Below are 20,407 nucleotides of genomic sequence, written 5' to 3'. Positions count from 1 at the left end.
CATATAATCAATGATTAATAAATTTGTGATACAAACCATAATTACAATAGTAATGATAATAATTATTATTATAATCATTCTTTCTATGAATCTGTTATGCTCTGATTTTATGCTGTCTTTAAGAGGCAACATGCTTTGATAGAAAGGCCAAAAATTAAAGTGCCATTGCTTGTTATGAGAGTAAGTTAATTCACTTCTTCAACTTTGGTTTTCTCATTTGCAAAATGGGGGTTTAATTACCTGTTTTGCATCTTTGTTATAAGGATACAATACATATGAGCTGGACAGCCTAAATAAATGCTACTTATTGCTCAGCTGCTAGCTCAAATATTTCCTACTAGGTATAGTTCTGATTCAAGCTAGTGAGAATTAATCTAACAAATGGTAGTTTAGTTAACCAAACCACCCACTATTTCTTCAATTAAAAAGCAAGCATAGGAATGATAGTGTATACTTAATTTTGTAAGGTGAACCCATTGTACAATTGGAGATAAGATCACAGTCAAGAGTATCTTTTTATTTGCAAAAAAAAAAAAAAAAAAAAAAATCAGAATTCTCATATAACCCCGTCCCCAGTTTTGTGCTCAAGACTCTTACTAAGTAACTGGATTATCTGTGCCAGACTGAGGTTACCTAGAATTATCCAAATAGCTCTTTGAGGTGGTCAGTCCAATTTAAACGCAATAAAACATCCTCCAAACCAATTTAATGGCATCAACCACTAAAGCAATTGTTTGAACTTTCAATAGAACATATTTTCACACTGTGTATTACGCCCGTCTAGGCACAACTCCAGATAAGCATGATTAAGATGACACAGTGACTTCATTCTCAAAATCGGAAGAACATTCACATGTATCATTCAAATTCTTCTGACAACCCTATAAGGCAAGGGAGAATAGGATGTGTGGCATTCTATGTGAATTGGAAAGGTTTGGCTGGGATTGCTGAGCACGTCACCATACAGTGTTATTGTGTGGTGTCCCATGGTCAACAAAGGTGTTACTAAAAGTGCAAAAAGATGCACAATCCCAGGCCTGCATCATTTACTTCAATAGTAGGAAAATAGCCCTTTGAGGGCCGGGAATGGTGGCTCATGCCTGTAATCCCAGCACTTTGGGAGGCTGAGGCCGGCAGGTCACGAGGTCAGGAGTTCGAGATCAGCCTGTCCAACATGGTGAAACCCCATCCCTACTAAAAATACACAAATTAGCTGGGCATGGTGGTATGCACCTGTAGTCCCAGCTACTTGGGAGGTTCAGGCAGGAGAATCGCTTGAACCCGGGAGGCAGAGGTTGCAGTAAGCTGAGATCGGGCCACTGCACTCCACCCTGGGTGACAGAGCGAGACTCCAGCCTGGATGGCAGAGCGAGACTCCATCTCAAAAAACAAAAATAAAACAAACAAACAAACAAATAAACAAAAGCCCTTTGAGGTGGAAGCTAATAAGTGGGGCAAAGCTATTTTATTGATTTGTCTGTTCTGTTTTAGAGAAAATCAGCTATTTTCTCTTTATGCTATTTATGAAGGTTAATGCTTCTTAAATGTGAATAGAGTGTGTGAAAACAATATAAATTTGTATTCTGTTAGCAAAGTATATTCTATAATAGAATAGAATAGAATGTAATATACTCTATAGAACACACTATATCTATAATAGAATATTAGAGAATACACTTTGCTAACAGACTACAAATTTATATTGTTTTGAATGTCTATTTTTTTTTTTTTTTAGCAAACGTGAAATGCAAAGGAACAGCTATATAAATAAACCCCAGCCAAACTATGTGGCAGATCTAATCAATCTCTTCTTGATCCCAAACTTAAATTCACAATAAGGAAAATGTCCAATTAACCAAAGGAGATTATAGATTCAAATTGATCCTGGCTGAAAAGATGATACACTTAATGGCAAAATAAAAAGTTATGTGTAATTAATAACAATAAAACCACTTAGATTAAAAATGTTTAGAAGAAATGTTGTATAATTCTCCACAAATCACAGACAAAAGATATGAGAATTCAGGTCATTTTCTTTTGCAATATTTATGCTGGTGAGGTGACATAATAGTATTTTCTTCTACAATATATAGATCTTCTACATAGGAGATCTATATATGTAGGTATACTTTAACACTGTAAATATTGTCCTTATCAATATGAAGTCTATGGAAATCTCAGCATGCAGTATATGCTTTCCACAAATAACAGACACTGCTACTGCTATATAAATCAAATGAATGTTCAGTCAATTCTTACAATGTGTCAATTTTTCTTTCATAGTTCCTAGGAACACAATGAGCTGATTTCTAGGTGACACTTCCACACCATCTATACCAGCAGTTCTTACCCAGGGGCAGTTTGGCCCCTATGAGACTTTTGGGTCAATTTTGGTTGTCACAACTGAGGGAAATATTAGGTACTTCTAGTATTTAATGGGTAGAAGCCAGGGATGTTGCTAAAGGTTCCAGTGTACGGGACAGCCCTTTCCTCCAAAGCCAAGAATTACAGAGCCAAAAATATCAACAATGTCAAGGATGACAAACTTTAATCCCTACTGACAAAACTTTATCTTTACTGAAAGTCAAAAATATAATTTGTTTTCAAACATTTATGTACTAATGATCATATATCTAAAGTTGCTAAGTGTTCGCCATAAGAGACCTAACACAAGGACATCTTGCTAAAAACATTCCATAAATAAGGACTTTCTTCCTAGGAAAGATTATTATTTGGGAGTGCTTGAGGGTAGAGTATTCAAATGTTTACAAAATGACTGTTACAGGTTGAATGCTTTCTTTAATCCTTGAGATTATTCCCCCATTAATTGGTAATAAAAGAGAATACTGACAGTTTCTTTAACTCCTCCAGTCCAGCCAAACAAGCATGAAAGGTGAAAAACTAATATGACAGTATTTTGAGCATGTAAGAAAAAATATATACGCTTCATTTAGAAGCATAGAAAATATAAAAAACTAAATTTGAAAATCTTGATTACTTCTTTTCAAGTCTAACTATAAAAGATCTGATACTATTCTAATAGGAATAAAAATATTTAATCTCTGAAAATCACTGATTTCTAATTCAAGTAATTTAAATTGCTTGAAATTTTAAAAGTGAGCATACTAAATAATTATTTTATTATGTTGTTACTTTTAATTCATGAGGACAATTACTGCCATCTTAAATATTTACTCTTCTCTCCCTAGCTATGCTAATTTAAATAGGTGATATTTAAAACTAACAACACAAGAATAAAAGCTAATAAAATAATCACTTATATATATTTGCAGTGTTTTAAATTTTATTGCTTTCCCCACATAAAATGGATTATAAGTGAAATGTTGATGGACTCTATAACTGTAACTTAGGCTTTAGTACTCTCTGCAATCATCTATCAAAAATAAAAATTAACATACATATCAAAGGTAGTTAAAATATCTCAGGGGGTAAAACTACCTGAGAAAATACACTAACTGATATTGATAAACTTTCTGCACCAAAATGCAATTAAAGCTTGAGTTGTGTTTATTTGCAAGCTGTTCTTCAATGAGTCCAATATGAAGAAGATTCGTCATTTAAATTTTTCTGCTGGACATGTGGAATGCACAGTACTACTGAGATATTTTTCTTACTGGATATCTCCTATATATTCTTATGGTGATAATCGATGGGCCAGAGCATTTCTATGGTCATTAGAATTCACAAAATTGTATTTTCTGTGGGCCATCACTAAGATTATAAAAAGCCCTTGTGGGTGAAGAAGAAACAAAGAAGAATGAACCAGAGGAGAAGAGTATTAAATGCCAGAGAGGAAGCTCTGCTCTAGATTGTTATGCAGGATTTCTAGGTCTGTGATTAATTCACTTATGCACATCACATAACTGTGGATTTTGGTTTCCTCATTAGTAAAATAAGGGATTGGGCTGGATGCTCTCTTGAGAACTTTTCAGCTTTGAAGTTCTCACAGACTACACACATGGCTCCTCTTTGTAGTAATCAAAATATCTTATTTATAAACCACAGTGAAACATAGTTCTTTTCCATTACCTTATTCTTCTCTTTAACCGGGCACCAAAATGTGTGTATATATACTTCTGTTTTAATATGTTTACATTTCTTGGGAAATTATTTTATGAAAAACTTGGGACTAATGTGTATAATAAAAGTTATACCCTCCATTATTCTAGAAAGTATACTGTTATTCATATTTCAGAGTGACAGACATAGGCCTAATTGCATATTACTCTCTGCCAGAATTTTTAATTTGCTTTTAAATCGACATTCTTGATTTTATATGTCAGCTTAACTTTGAAAGTTCTTGAAAGTAAATTTAAATTTAGATTTTACGGTAATATGATGTGACTCCAACTCTGTATCAGTGACATATTAAATAGTTCTCCAAAATACAAGCTAGCTGCCAATTGTAACTGTCTCGTTCCTAAATATAAAGGTAGGCTCACCATGTTCTCTCATTAAACAGAGTCAAGTTTAAGTTTCTTCCAAGTAAACAAATTACACTGGAAAAAAACAATTAAATACTCATAGCATGTTTCCCCATAGAATAAAAAATGAGAACCTATATTTCCATGCTTTAAATTTGTTCATTTCAAATGTCACCCTCAAATGGTAATCCAGGAATGAGATCCACTGAGTATCTGATCCACTAGCTATCTACCTTAGTCAACCCCTGCCAGAAAGGCTTATATCCAAATTACGTAAAAATGTCTATTATGTGCACCTTAATCGATAGCCTTATCCCTACAATAATGTTTATATGTACAGATCAAAAAGTCATTATCTCAAACTGACATTGAATGACGATCCACAGAAATCCACATAATCTCAAACTGACACTGAATGACGATCCACAGAAATAGTCTATTACAAAGCACTCCAATTCTAGTTTGAAACACAAACTATTCTTAAAAGCACTAAAAATGCTACATGTGCTCAAATTTAAGTTCCAGATCTCCTAATGGCAAGAACATTTCTGGTTACAACATACAATAGTTTTTAAAACCTAAAAACATGAAAACTTAGAACACAGCATATCCCAAATATGTAATATAGTACATGACAATTTTAATTACTTCTTTAATTACCAGTTTATTTTGTATAACTTGGCAGTGATATCTGTTAAATCTATTTTTACGTTAAATTACTTTTATGTTGACATTAATCTGGATCTTGAATATTTTTTTCCTGTAATGATAAGCAATCCATATACATAACCCATGAAGCAACCTCAAAATTATGGTTTAAAGTAATAACCAGAAATAATAATACAAGTTATACAAATATTTAAATTAGAAAAAAACCACTGAGTTATTTGCTTCATATAGCTCTGTTTGAACATCTATTATTATATTTAGTTTGGCAATTATTTCAATATTTTGTAGGCCCCCTAGAGCATTATTCAATATGGAGCAAGAGAATCATATCCTGTTCCACCAATAAAATAATCTATACAGCCTCAAATAGAAAACAGTTTTCACTGGGGGAATAAATTATGTCTGTACCATTTATATTTGATGTCAGTTCACTTCAGCAAACATTTATTGTGTACAGGGAGCCTACCATTTAAGGGAATGCCAATGATGAATAAAGTGACACTTGCTGTCTTCTCCTCCCAGTATCTTACAGTTGACTTTATTTTGAATTATTTTGTTAAATATTGCATTGGAAATATTCATGTAATATAATGGTATATGATATCTGATAAATATTCTTATGAAAATAAACACGTGACTCACTGTGGAAATTCAGAGAATTCTTGTTAAAGATTTCCTCTCAACTGAATGTTGAAAGATAAAAAAGATTGGTCAGGTAAAGGATGACGGAGAGGGTATTTTGGTTAGAGAAAGTATCTCGAATGAGTGCGTGTTAAACAAGCAGGTCATTCATGTATGAGGAAAGATAGCTTGTATTCATATTTGGATCACTAAACACAATATGACAGGATTTAAGACTACAGAGGTCTGTAGTAGGGTGGGGAGAAATTAAATTTCAAACAAACAGCTTGGACTTTATAGGCAATGTAGCATCATTAACATGTAGTCAGCCCAGATGTAATATGGTCAGATTTGCACTTAAGATTTAAAACTAGCAAAATGCTTTAAAAATAGTATAATTCAATGTTTTTAATCTTATTAACATTAATAAGATTAACAAATCTGTCATAAATATATTGATCCTGTAAGCAATGTAATAATTTACATATTTATCTATGTACATTGAAATGAGACTTAGGTTGCTAGCTAAAAACTCCAAATATGAAATAAATTATGTTCTTACCTCTGTGTCTCTGTGTCTTTGAAAATGTTAGTTCTTGTCTTGAATGCTCCTTTACACCTAATTTCTGTTGCTTCTTAGTGAAATCTTATTTCATTAATCAACATAGGTGAGGCTTCCTTCTCTGTCACAGCATTTATCATAGAGTATTTAAACTATTTACTTATTCATTTATTCTGCCAAAAATTAGTCTCCTTGAGTGCAGGGTTTATGCTTCAGGTTGTTTCTAAATGCCTGAATGCAATACATGTTCACTGAATAAATTGAAGAGATTATAAAACCAAAATATAAGTACCCGGGATGCTTCTATATGATACAAAATTAAACATCTAATTTAAGTAGGAACACACAGGTTGACTTCCAAAACTGATGTTTTATTTTTTGCTCACTTAAACTGTTGTAAACATAAATTCGTAATGATTTTAATGAATCATTTATATATATATATATAAATGTGTGTGTGTATGTATATATATATACACACACACACACACACAATATTGTGAATAGTGTTTCTGAAAGTCCATGTCCACTCAAAACCTCCAAGCATGGCCTTATTTCAAAATTCGGTCATTGTGGATTGTTAAGATAAGGTCATCCTGGCTTCAGGTAGATCCTAATTCCAATAACCGATATCCTTAGAAGAAGGCTATGTGAAGACACAGAGACACAGACAAAAGCGAAGAAGTTCATGTGAACGTGAACCCAAAGGCAGAGATTGAAATGAGGCAGCAACGAGCCAAAGAACGCCAAGGACTTCTGGCCACCACCAGGAGATGGGTGAGGGACATGGAATGTTTCTCTCTCCAAGCTTCCAGAAGGAACTACCCTTGCTAACTTCAGACTGTGCCCTCTAGAACCACGATAGAATACCTTTCCATTGTCTGAAACTTTGTCTTAAGATTGCAGAACTATTTTACAGAGACCCCAGGAAACTAACACATTCATACTTGGCAGCGTCTCTTGCCCAAGCAGAATGAGAATGAGGGCAGTTAGTGTGTGTCCTGAGAAGAGGGCATTCTCACTAGAGATGCAGGTGTGCCATCAATCAAACACTGTCATTTATTTATTTGTATTTAACTTTTCCTGATACGTTTTCTTTTTTTCTCAGGCAGCAACATAATTTTCCATCATGATTTGTATTGAGTGACATACAGTTTCTATTATTTATTCATCCAAATTAAAAGCCTATATAAAAATTACGTTCGTTGCGTGTACGTTGGTTTCCCAAGGTGCCGTCCTTATTTTTAAGAGGACTCTGGCTAAAAGCTAATTAAGTATTTGCCATCAAAAATGCTCAGTACTTTAATCAATGCACTGTGTTTGGCTTTTTAAAATGAATGTTTGAGTAATGCAGCCATAAATGATTTTTTGAAATTATTAATCTGAGACCTCTTCCTTTTGCTTCATGAAGTCCCACTGGTATCGCATAAGAAGTTAGTGTCTGTGCTGTGGGAGGAAGCTCACTGAATCAAAAGGCATGGGACATATTGCTAAGTTTTAAAAATAACTTAATGCACTTGTTTCAACTAAACTTGAGGGAAAACCAAATGTAGAGGAAGCAGAATGTTTCAAAATGAGTTTAGATTTATTGAAATTGGAATTCATATTATATTCAAGACAAGTCAGGAAATAGGAACAATAGAAGCCCTAAAGGCTTCAAAGCAGTGGCCTGGAACGAAATTCTCCACCTGGAATAGAGTCAGCGTCTTATTTCAACCTTGAGAAGTACCTCATTTCTCAGATGACAAAGTGATCATGGAGGAACTGCACAGAGGAAAGATGGCAAACACAAGGGGAGTTACACCAGACTCACGGTCAAACAGAAACAGTGCTCACATGATGATTTCTCTCTCTCTCTCTAGTTTTTGGGCGAACTTCGCAGTGACAGAAGTCCCATTCTCTCACTTGCAGGTTTAAGACAGATCCCAGGTACACCCTCTCAGGAGTTTCCAGCCAGATTAGAGAATTCATCTCTCTTCCACAGGCAGGATCAAAACGATGTTTCTCCTTGCTGAGACCCTAGAGGACACAGCACTGCTATTCTCTAGGAGGGCAAAATGGGGGGCTCTGTCTAATCTACATTTCCCAACTCAAAGTTCTATGATTCCTTTTGTCATTGAAAAATCAAAAGAAAGCTCTTGAGACAACAGTTCACTAAGCTCAGGAACACGGAGTATCATCTTCTAAGGGCTCTTTCTAGTTTGAACTCTAGTATGGAAAATTTACAACGAAGTAACTTTTGGAAAGTGTTTCGTAACAAATATGTGTAACATATATATATTTTAAAATATAAACACGTATATTTTTCTTGGAAAAAAGATAAATGTAATTTGCATTCTTTGCAAATAATAAATGGAAAACCATCTTATCTGGACATTTGGTGTATGCTCTGGTATGAACGCATCCTTCAGAGTTCACTATTTGGAAACTTAACCCCCAATGCAACAATGTGGAGAGGTGGGACTTTTAAGACATGAATAGGTCATGAGGGCCCAGTTTTCTATTATGACATGATGCAAAAAGAAGGCCCTCACCAGATGCATGTCCCTTGACCGTGAGCTCCCCAGTCTCCAGAACTGTAAGAAATAGACCTGTGTTCATTCTAGATTACTGAGTCCCAGATATTCTGTTACAGTAACACAAAACAGACTAAAACTGTGTGGTTAGTAAGATGACTGGTCATTACATTATTGACAGTAAAGACAGTTTTCAGGATAATTAAATTTTTGTTTTTCAAACTAAGAAAAAAAAATAGAGACTGACACTTAACTTTTATAGGTCCTTCATGTTATAAAAAGACATGAAAAAAATAGATGCTTTGTTTCCTCTAAGCTGCACTGTCCAATGTTAGCCAGTAGTCACATTATTTAAATTTGAATTCAAATGAATTAAAAATTAAATGAAATTAAAAATTTAGTTCCACAGTTGTCTTAGCTACATTTCACATGCTAATAGCCACATACGGTTAGTGGCTACAGCATACTGACAACATCTACATCTTTGTAGAAAGTTCTATCAGAGAACATTGCTCAGGCCTATTTTTGTCTTTTCTTTTCTAAAATATATTGACTCTTGTATTGGTTTCATGTTGTTGCTATAACAGATTATCCCAAACTTAGTGACTTAAAGTAACAGAAATTTGTTGTTTCACAACTTCGGAGGTCAGAAGTTCCAAAGTGGTGTCACTGAATGAAATAGATGTGTTGGCAAGATCACATTCCCTCCAGAGAAAATCTGCCCCTTTCCTTTCCCTCTCCTGGTAGCTGCTGGCATTCCTTGGCTTATCGTCACATCACTCCAGTCTCTGGTTCCAAGGTGTTGACATTCTCTCCCTTCCTATCTGTGAAATCTCTCCCTGACTACCTTTCACAAGGATACATGTGACTGCACTTAGGGCCCACCTGGCTAATGTAAAATTCTCTTTCCCTGTCATGATTGTTAACTTAGTCACATCTGCAAATACTTACATGCTTACAACTTCCAAGAATAAAGGCTTTATGTTATGAGAGGCCATTACCCAACTTACTACATCCAACTGAAATGCTACTTTTTAAATTTTATGTTGCTAAGTTACTTACTCCACTGGCATCCATTGATATAAATGTTAATACAGTTTCCCAAACCTATATGATTTTCCCACAAAGGGGCTTATACAGTAGAAAAGTCTGTCTTCCTGATATGCTTGTTATTTTTCCTTCTGTTCTTGTAATTGTCAAAGCCCAGGCTTGATAGAAAAGCCCATGACAGCACAAACCCACAACTTTATAAATCTACTTGTAACAGTGATAGAACATGTGGTCACAGTTTAAGTCCACACCTGTGGACTCTAAGTGACCTCACTGACAATGTTTGCTTTAAAATTTTTACTGGGCCGGACGCGGTGGCTCAAGCCTGTAATCCCAGCACTCTGGGAGGCCGAGACGGGCGGATCACGAGGTCAGGAGATCAAGACCATCCTGGCTAACACGATGAAACCCCGTCTCTACTAAAAAAAAAAAAACTAGCCGGGTGAGGTGGCGGGTGCCTGTAGTCCCAGCTAATGTAGTCCCAGCTACTTGGGAGGCTGAGGCAGGAGAATGGCGTAAACCCGGGAGGCAGAGCTTACAGTGAGCTGAGATGCAGCCACTGCACTGCAGCCTGGGCGACAGAGCAAGACTCCGTCTCAAAAAAAATAAAAAATAAAAATAAAATTATTACTGTAAAAAAAGTCACCTCAAAAATAAATATGTGTCTAGCAATCGTAATGAGAATGAAGAAGAGCCTGCAAAAACTACTTAAAACAATCAAATAGATTACGAATAGATAGATAATAGATACATAAATAGATAGATAAGTGGGAATCCATAGAAATATGAGCAAGATTCTTGAACACTTACAAAAAGGTATACATACGACAAATAAGCATAACCTGTTTTAAAAATCAGAAACATAACTAAAATGAGATATGACAAACACTCACCAGAATGGCTAAACTTTTAAACAATACTAAATATCTGAATTTGTAAGCATCAGGAACTCTAGTTAATTGCATTGGAGACTTTGAATTGGTATAACCAATTCAGAAAAATTTGTGTCATTATTGGCCAAAGGTGAACACACATCTATGCTAGTTTGTTATTACCACCCCCAGGTCTATACCCAACAGAAACATGTTTAGTAATTCTTTAGAAATAGCCAACATCTAGAAACAACTCAAACGTTCGTCAGCATGAAATAAACAAATGATTATAGAATATTCACAAGATAGAATCATACTGAGGAAAAGAAACTACTGTCTCTAATATCAGCATGGATAATTCTCAGAAATATGATTTTTAACTAAAGAAGTCAAGTGTAAAATAATGCATCTTTTATGACCCCATCTGCATGAAATTTTTTGAAAAACAAGAACTAATCTATGGTGATACAAATCAGGTGAATTTTTAAATTTAAGAGTTCCAGTAACTGGGAGAAGGCCTGATCAGTGGTTGCAGCGTCTTGATATGATGTTTTGATTAAACTGTGGATGGTCAGATGGGTGCTCATTTTGCTGGGACTAAAAACAGAGCAGTGATAGAGAGCTTTGGCACTATACCAGACCACCTGGTTTCCCTTTCAGACCTATCACTCAGGCTAAGTGCTTTTGGGTAAATTTTAACTTTTACTATTTTTCTTATGATTAACTCTATGAAATTATTTATCCCACTTCATCTCTCAAAGACCATGTCTTTCTCATCTACTGTGGTAATGTTACCATTTAATTGTTTGGACAAACGGAGGCAAGATGGTGCACTTCCGGGTTCTTCTTCACCACCAACTCTTCCCGCAGGCGCGAAAATGCAGCGGGCGCCTGGGAAGGTGCAGATCAACTGGGCATGCGCCAGGTGACGTCAATCCAAAGAGACCAAGATTTACCTGGTCGCACCTGCGGAACGCCCCGGACATGCCCGTGCCCCGTCTATTGCCCTCCCACCCCTAGAAAAGCCGCTCTCAGCCAGTGAGCCACACGGCCTTCTCACAGCTCCACTCCTGTTGGGATGTGGGGACTGTGGGAACTCTGTCCCAGAGCCCCACGGGGGGACTCTGGTGGCATCCTTCGCCGGAGGCCGACAGACTTCTCCCCCACACCTTAGGTTACCAAAATAAACTTGCAGTTTTGCTCCTACACTTGCCTACCCGCTGGTTCTTTTGCGCCCGCTGGGCTGGTCTTAGAAAAACAAATCATTAATATGTTTATCATACATGAAAAGTGCTCATTACATAATTGCTAATAAAATAAATTGCACATACACAGTCTCCATGAAAGATTTATATATGTGTGTGTGTGTGTGTGTATGTGTGTATATATGTGTGTGTGTGTGTGTGTCTGTGTCTGTATTTATTTACTAAAAGCTAAACACGGTTCTTAACAAAATTTGTGCTGGTCACAATTATATCACATTTTGTTCTGGCCTTCCCATCATGATGCCACGCTGAGAGCAACACTATGTGTGAACATGTTCATGAATGACTAGACCACATATGACCAAGGATTCTAATTTATGTTAGACCTCTTTTTGGGCCTCTCCAGAAATGCTAAATTTTCCTTCTAAAGAGCTACATTCTCCTGAAGAACTAAATCTTGTGTCTCTCTACTAATTTTATCTGCTACAATAAAATGGTAACCAAATAAACAGTTTTTGAGAATTTTTAAATGACCTCCATAACCCCTTTTTTGTACTTTGCACATAACACTATTGCCTATGAATTAATAAGACGGTGTTTGGGCACTATTATAGCTGATATTTTGACCAATTTCTGTTACTAACTTTATATAGAGGGGAAAGCTTCATATATTCTTGTATATAAAATACTAAGTATCTAGTGTGTTTTAGAAAGCTTGTCCAACGGAGGCATTTGAAATTTTCTGCTTAGTTTGAACTCATTTTTGTGGGTTTATAGGAATGAGCAGGAAAAGGGCTAATAAGAGACTTTTTGCAAAACGCAGAGGAACCAATCCCCCTCCTAGTTGATACCCAGCCTCTTTGTTCCCCCAGGCAATTGTAACAGCAGGAAGAAAAATTTCTGGGAATGAGGAAAGTGTATTTTACTAGGGAATTCATATTTTGAAGCCAATGTTTGTAAATCATGTGTTCATAGATTAAATGTATACTGCCTAGCAGTCTCACAAAGAAACAACAACCACAACTAGAGATAATCTTGAAAGCAGTTCTGTGTTGGTATCGCCTTCACAGAAGCAAATAAGCAAAGATATATCCTCTCAAGAAGAATTCACCATCAGCCTTGGCCCAAAGAAATTTCCACAGATAAAATTTTAAAGAAATTGAGGTCACAGTAAAGAATATGGATAAGAAATCACCATCAACCTTGGCCCAAACAAATTTCCACAGATAAAATTTTAAAGAAATTGAGGTCGCATTAAAGAATATGGATAAGCATAAAGATAAGGATAAAAAGGACAGACAGGAAAAGGGATAAGAAGAAAAAGAGGGAGGTAGGAGAGTAGGAGAACAACTACCATTTGCAAAAGCTAGCAGAAACAATAGACAGAAGAATTATAATCCCCCAAATTCATATGTTGGAATCCTTAGATATAAGCATAATGTATTGAAGAAATAACAAGAGAGATTTAAAATATGTTTAAGGGAAACTAACCTCTTTAGATGACAAAATCGATTTGAAAAAATAAATTAAATTTGGTAGCGAAAACATCACTGACTTTAAAACCCAGTGGCTGGCTTTAATATAAGAATACGCATAACTGAAGAGAGACACTTAGTGAACTGGAAGGAAGTTCTTCGAAATGTTTTCAAAACCCATCATGAAGACCCAAACACATGGATAACAATATAGCTTTCCCCTTTTTAAATATTTCATAAGACAAGGCAATTTTATTAATAAGCTTTATTGTTTAATCTATCGAACAAAAAAACTTTCCAAATCTTCAACCTAAAGTATAATTAAGATATAGTGACATGTCTGCTAGTCTCTGTGTGTGTTTATAACATACATTTATAACATACAAATAGGGAAACAACCTTTTATTTTTTATATATATGTATGTATCTATGCATAGATACACACATATGTAAATAAGAAGGTAGTATATTGTCAGAGAAAGCAAGTAATGTGAAATAATTTTTTTAAAAAGCTTACTATTTAAATAAAGATAAAACCTGCCACAAACTTAAACAACATGATACTCACAGTAAGAACAGCCATAAACTTCAATTCTGAGTCCAATGCGACCTTCTCCATTCCAATCCAGAGGCACTATGCGCACATAGCGGGCGATAACAGGATGCTGTAATTCATGCCGCACCACGCCATCAGAGTTAACATTTCCAGGAAATGCCTGGAAAGGAAATGGTATTTTAAAAATTGGGAAATTACTTTAGAAACAATCATGTTCTCTGCCTAGAATAAACACAAATCTCATCCAATGGTAGGGCTTGCAATTTCTTACACCATAAATAATTTGAAGACAGCTGCTTCCTTACTTTTAATTTGAAAATAAGTCCAGTTTTAAACGGAAAACAGGTCAGATTTTCTATAGTTCCTTTCATCCGTGTAAATATACGTTAAAAGAATGACAGACTAAATGGCCCCCCGGCTGTTGTGTTCCATACACATTTAAATGAGTTCTAATATTTTGCATTGAATTTATACAATAAATGATTTTTATAGAATCTAACCATACATCTTGCTTTCTAGAATTCTCCTCCACATTTTCTCCCACAAAACCATTAGAAATTTAAAGATAACATTTCAACATTAGTGAGATAAAGAAGAAAACTGAACACGTTGTGAAGAGGTCTGGGTTTTCTACCTTTTATTGGAGTAGACACATTTAGAGAATTTGTTCAATGGATCAGAAACATGTTAATTCAATTTTTCTCATTATAGAAGATTCTGTCAAAAGAATAATTATCCAAGAATTTCATCTGATATTGAAAGTTCACATTGTCTTTCCCCCCGCCACCCCCCAGAGGAGAACAAATGGATTTTTTTGGGAGGCATACATAACAATCATTCAACAAGGATTTACAAACTATCGATTTCATAAGTTAGAGCAAGATAATATGGGATATTCAGGGATGTGTGAAACCGTAGACTCAGTACTCAAAAAAAAAACCATCTAATGAAAAAGAAAGTGTCAGTATAAAGTTATAATTCAGGGAAGATTTAAAGAAAGAAACTATTATATTTTAGACGATGTAATTCAAATAAATGAAAGCTTGCACTATTTTAAACGTGAGCAGTTTCAGCTTCATATATACATTCTAAATGTCCCTATAATAGATAAGTTGAGGCTTTAGCATTATTTTTTAGAAGATATTCTTTTAGGTTTATTTAAATTATCTTAAAATCATATAAATATGCATTCTAAAGGTCCCTTTAATAGATAACTTGAGATTTTAGCCTTATCTTTTAGAGGGCATTCTCTTTTAGATTTAAATTATCTTAAAGTAATACAAATAGAAATTTTAAAAATTATTTTTTAAATCATGAAAAATGCAACACAGGCATTATATTACATTGTTAGTATGTTGTCTTCTTTGCCTAAGGACTGAATTTCCTTCTATCTAAAACCAGGAGTTTGGTCTTTTAAAAAATTTTTCTTTAATAATGATGTTTTAAAGTTAGACCACTAATACAAAGTAAAGAGCGAGAGATGTTTTTAATTAAAAAAAGAAAATACAGAGTAGCTTCGGAATTGAAAGCACTGGCTTAAGTTCATCCAAGCATCACAAATGCAAGTTTGTAGTAGAAGATCTGTCACCCAACCCTCATTCCCAAGTCAAATTCTTGCCCTCTGAAATACAAAATGTGTAATGTAAGGCATAGTAATTATGAGAAGTATATTGAAAGATTTCCCCTGCATTTAAACAATTTTATATAACCTTTAGATGGTACCAGCAATCCACATAATGGATAATATTTAGTCTATGACATGGACAATTACATGTTTTAAAAATTGGAATGTTCTTCAGTGATGAATCCTGCTGTGCTCTTCTTGGTTTTCTCAAATGAGTTGCATACTACCACTGCCTTTTAAAAATAGCCATACCCTTCTGTAATCCATAAAGCAAAACTATTTGAGCAGTAGGTCTTGCATTTTAACATTTAATAGAGCATCCTCATTGCATCCTGCTGACACAATTTCATCAGAAAAAAAACTTCCTAAAAAGACATTTTCTTTGTAGGAACTTTTCTAGCCAGCTCTTAGTTTTACAGAGAATCTAAAAATCTAACCAAATATTCAATTAAACCATGGCTATATTGTAAGATCTCTATTGGGTCCTCTGACTTCAAATGCAAGAACAATTAGAATCCTTGACCAAAATCACTTGAATTAAATCAACAATTGGATAATGGTTAATCCAAAATTCATGAACTTAAATAATACTCAACAAAAGCCACCAAACAATTTTAACTTGAAAATTAACTATATGGCCGGGCGCGGTGGCTCAAGCCTGTAATCCCAGCACTTTGGGAGGCCGAGACGGGCGGATCACAAGGTCAGGAGATCGAGACCATCCTGGCTAACCCGGTGAAACCCATCTCTACTAAAAAATAAAAAAAAACTAGCCGGGCGAGGTGGCGGGCACCTATAGTCGCAGCTATTCGGGAGGCTGAGGCAGGAGAATGGCGTGAACCCGAAAGGCAGAGCTTGCAGTGAGCTGAGATCCGGCCACTGCACTCCAGTTTGGGCGACAGAGCGAGACTCCATCTCAAAAAAAAAAAAAAGAAAAGAAAAGAAAAGAAAAGAAAAGAAAATTAACTATATGCTTAGCATGTTGCTAGGTTTTATGTCAATACTCAGAAAAACAACAACATAAAAAAACTCTCCTGAAACACTGTCTCTAAGACATGTGCAATCTTATGAGGCCTAAAATAAAATCTGAAAAGGTATTGCAAAATGCAGCATTAAAAGGAACTATGGAAGTACATGATGTAACTAGTAATTTTACCTCTATTTGGACTTCCATGAGGCTATGTAATCAGGCAAATTCTACAGAGTTATAGCTCAGCTACACAGAAGGACAGAGTGGTGTTTGAAAGACAAGAGAGAAAGGGCATAGTATATATTGAAGAATAGGTTGCCACAAAGGAGGATTTCAGACCTAGGGTATAAGACTCAGAGTCCAGGGATAGTTACGCTGAAATTTTGCTCCATATGGGTAACTTCACTAGGACTTTAAAAAAAAATACTTTTCCTTTGCCCTGTATGTCTCACAAAAAGATTTGATGAGCTAATTTATAAAATGAATTTTTGAACTAAGATTGTAGATTCTCAGGAAACATGAACCAAGGGTGTTCAGGACTAGACAACCAGGACTAGGAATAAAGACACAAGTCTGACTGGGAGAAAGAATTTATGTTGAAAAAAATCATAAATGTTTTAACAGGTTCTGTCTGATTAGAGACAAAATAATATAGCATGCATTGTTGTTGTTGTTGTTTCAAGAAATAACAATAAAAGTCATATTCATGAGATCCAGGGTAATGGGAAAACATACTGGGAGCAAGAAGATTAGCAACAAGTAATTGAAGGTGAACACCAATGTGGTGGCATGGGCAATACATAAATAAAAAGCAGATCTGATATTCCAAAAGAAGAATTATTAACATCTTGAAAGAAGGGAGTAGAAGATATAACCAACCTATTCCAAGATATTAGCGTGCAGGCATTGGTGACAGAAAAGGGAAGAGAGGGAATGATACGATCAACATTTATTGCTTGACTGCTCAGCAACCTCTTCTCTTTGAGTAATAGCATCCGGATTTTGTTGAAAAGTTCACGCTTAATATTCTACTCTTGCCTGGGTGCAGTGGCTCACACTTGTAATCCCAGCACTTTGGGAGATCAAGGTGGGCTGATCACTTGAGGTCAGGAGTTCAAGCCCAGCCTGGCCAACATGCTGAAACCCTGTCTCTACTAAAAATACAAACATTAGTCAGGTGTGGTCATGCACACCTGTAATCCCAGCCGCTTAGAAGGCTGAGGCAGGAGAATCACTTGAACCCAGGAGGCAGAGGTTTCAGTGAGTTGAAATCATGCCACTGTACTCCAGCCTGGGTGACAGAGCCAGACCCTGTCTCACAAAAAAAAAAAAGAAAAAAAAATTCACTCTTAATCCATATGATGCTAGAGAGGCAGACATTACTCCTTACCACCAGGGGTGGGCACCTAACTCAGTGAGACTCAGTTTTAGCCCTTCTGCTAAAATGTTTCATTCGTACATTTACTTATGTATTTATTCATTCACCGTTCATTCACTCAGGGGATATTTGAGAGTCTTCTGTGTAGCAGATATTGGTCAAATCAACAATGTAGACAGGGTTGCAGTTTTCATGGCATTTATATTATTAAACTACATAGTGAGCTTTTTTTTCATAGGCTTTTTGGCCACTTTTGAAAAGTATCTGTTCATATCCTTCGCCCACTTTCCAGTGGGGTTGTTTTACTCTTATAAATTTGTTTAAGTTCCTTATTGATGCTGGATATTAGACCTTTGTCAGGTGCAAAGTTTGCAAATATTTTTTCCCATTCTATAGGTTGTCTGTTATACTCTGTTGATAGCTTCTTTTGCTGTGCAGAAGCTCTTAAGTTTAATTAGACCCCATTTGTCAATTTTTGCTTCACTATGATTGCTTTTCATGTCTTTGGCATGAAATCTTTGCCCATTCCTATGTCCAGGATGGTATTGCCTACGTTGTCTTCCAGAGTTTTTATAATTTTGGGTTTTACATTTAGATTTTGGAGAAAAGGAAATACTTATACACTGTTGGTGAGCATGGAAATTAGTTCAACCATTGTGGAAAGCAGTATGACGACTCCTCAAAGAGCTAAAGGAAAAACTACCATTTGACCCAGCAATCCCATTACTGGGAATATACTCAGAGGAATATAAATCATTCTACCATGAAGACACATGCATGCAAATGTTCACTGTAGCACTATTCACAAAAGCAAAGACATAGAATCAACCCAGATTGGAGAAAGAAAATGCGCTATATATATATCGTGGAAAATTATGCAGCAATAAAAAAGAATGAGAATGGAGCTGGAGTCTATTATCCTTAGCAAACAAATGCAGAAAACCAAATGCCACATGTTCTCACTTATAAGTGGGAGCTAAATGATGAGAACTAATAAACAAAGAAGGAAACAACAGACACTGGGGTCTCCTGGAGAGTGGAGGGTAGAAGGAGGGAGAGGAGCAGAAAGGATAACTATTGGGTACTGGGCTTAATACCTGGGTGATGAAATAATCCATACAACAAGCCCCTGTGACATGAGAGTTTACCTGTGTAACAAACCTTCACATGTACACCTGAACCTTTATATATATATCTCTCTCTCACACACATACACACACACATATATGTATACATACATATATAACACTGACACTATGTTATATGTAATAAGTACATATTGTTATATATGTTTTATATGTAAATCATAATTATACAATGACATATATATAGTTTATGCAAAGGCCAGAAAGGCAAATGGCACGAGCATACTGTGCCTGTTTGTGGGAGCAGCAACGAAGTCAGTGTTGTTGGAAGAGTGTGGAGAAGGAATGAACACGGGAGAATATGGAGAGGTCAACAACAGAACAAGGAAGGCCTGTACATTGTGATCACGCTCCAGATTTCATGTATGTGTGCTGGAAGTCAATCTATTGGAGAGTTTTAAGCAAGAAAGTTATACATCTTATAATTTTTAACACTGAGGGCACTAAAATCCCCCTCTCTGAGAAAAGAGAGATTCCTAGGAAGATAGGAGAAGACAATGGCATAATATAAAACACAAAATGATAGATGAAATAATATGGTCAGAAGTGCTTCAGAGGTTGTTTAGGGAGGGGAGATTTGGAACAGTGGTGTGGAAGAGCAGCAGGACACCTACCACACCTTGGGATCCCCAATGCACGGCGAGTCAGAAGAAAACAAACAAAACTGTAGGAAAGGAGGTGCTCTTCCCACTGAGCTTCTGTTGGCCATTTTGAGTGAAAGTCAGAGACAGACAAAGTAAGCGCATCTGCGATGACATCATTTGAGAATCTAAATGCAGAGCTTGCTAAGGTCTTTTGGATTATTTGATCTGTTTCCTTATTTGTTTATTGCTGAGCAACTGAAATAACATTGACTAATACAACAATATTTGAAGGGAAAGATAATTAGTGAAAATTTAGATATACTGCATTTGAGATTTCACTAGCAAAATTAAAAGATGTTGTAGACGTTTCAGGTTTGAGATTTCAACAGCAAAATTAAAAGATGTTGTAGACATTTGAGGTTTAGGATAACAGCGTTTTACCTAAGGTTTACCTTTGCTTTACTTATGGAAAAATGCATGCTATATATTTTCTTCAGGATTCTCTACATCAATAGTTTGTACTTCTATTATTATTATTTTTATGATTATATTTTTTTTAAGAGACAGGGTCTCGCTCTATCACCCAGGCTAGAGTACAGTGGCACAGTCAGAGCTAACTGTAACCCTTGAATTCCTGTGATCAAATGATCCTCTCTCCTTAGCCTCCTGAGTAGCTAGGACTATAGGTGTCCACCAATAGACTGTGATTTTTCCACTTCTTTTATCCAAGCATGT

At 35.7% G+C, this 20,407-nt stretch overlaps 1 protein-coding gene across 2 annotated transcripts in view; it reads right to left on the bottom strand.

Moving 5' to 3' along the window:
• Positions 1-20,407, bottom strand: part of CNTNAP2 (contactin associated protein 2) — a 2,251,282-nt gene that overhangs the window by 1,349,812 nt on the left and 881,063 nt on the right. For both annotated transcript variants that reach the window (XM_026456367.1, XM_026456368.1), the window contains one exon: positions 13,984-14,131. In XM_026456367.1, the coding sequence (XP_026312152.1) occupies positions 13,984-14,131 (148 nt within the window). The remainder of the gene's footprint in view (positions 1-13,983; positions 14,132-20,407) is intronic.

This window comes from Piliocolobus tephrosceles, chromosome 8 (genome assembly GCF_002776525.5).
Source record: "Piliocolobus tephrosceles isolate RC106 chromosome 8, ASM277652v3, whole genome shotgun sequence".
Taxonomy (NCBI): Eukaryota; Metazoa; Chordata; class Mammalia; order Primates; family Cercopithecidae; genus Piliocolobus; species Piliocolobus tephrosceles.
The sequence above is the reverse complement of the archived record's forward strand: the minus strand, read 5'-3'. Positions and strand labels throughout refer to the sequence as shown.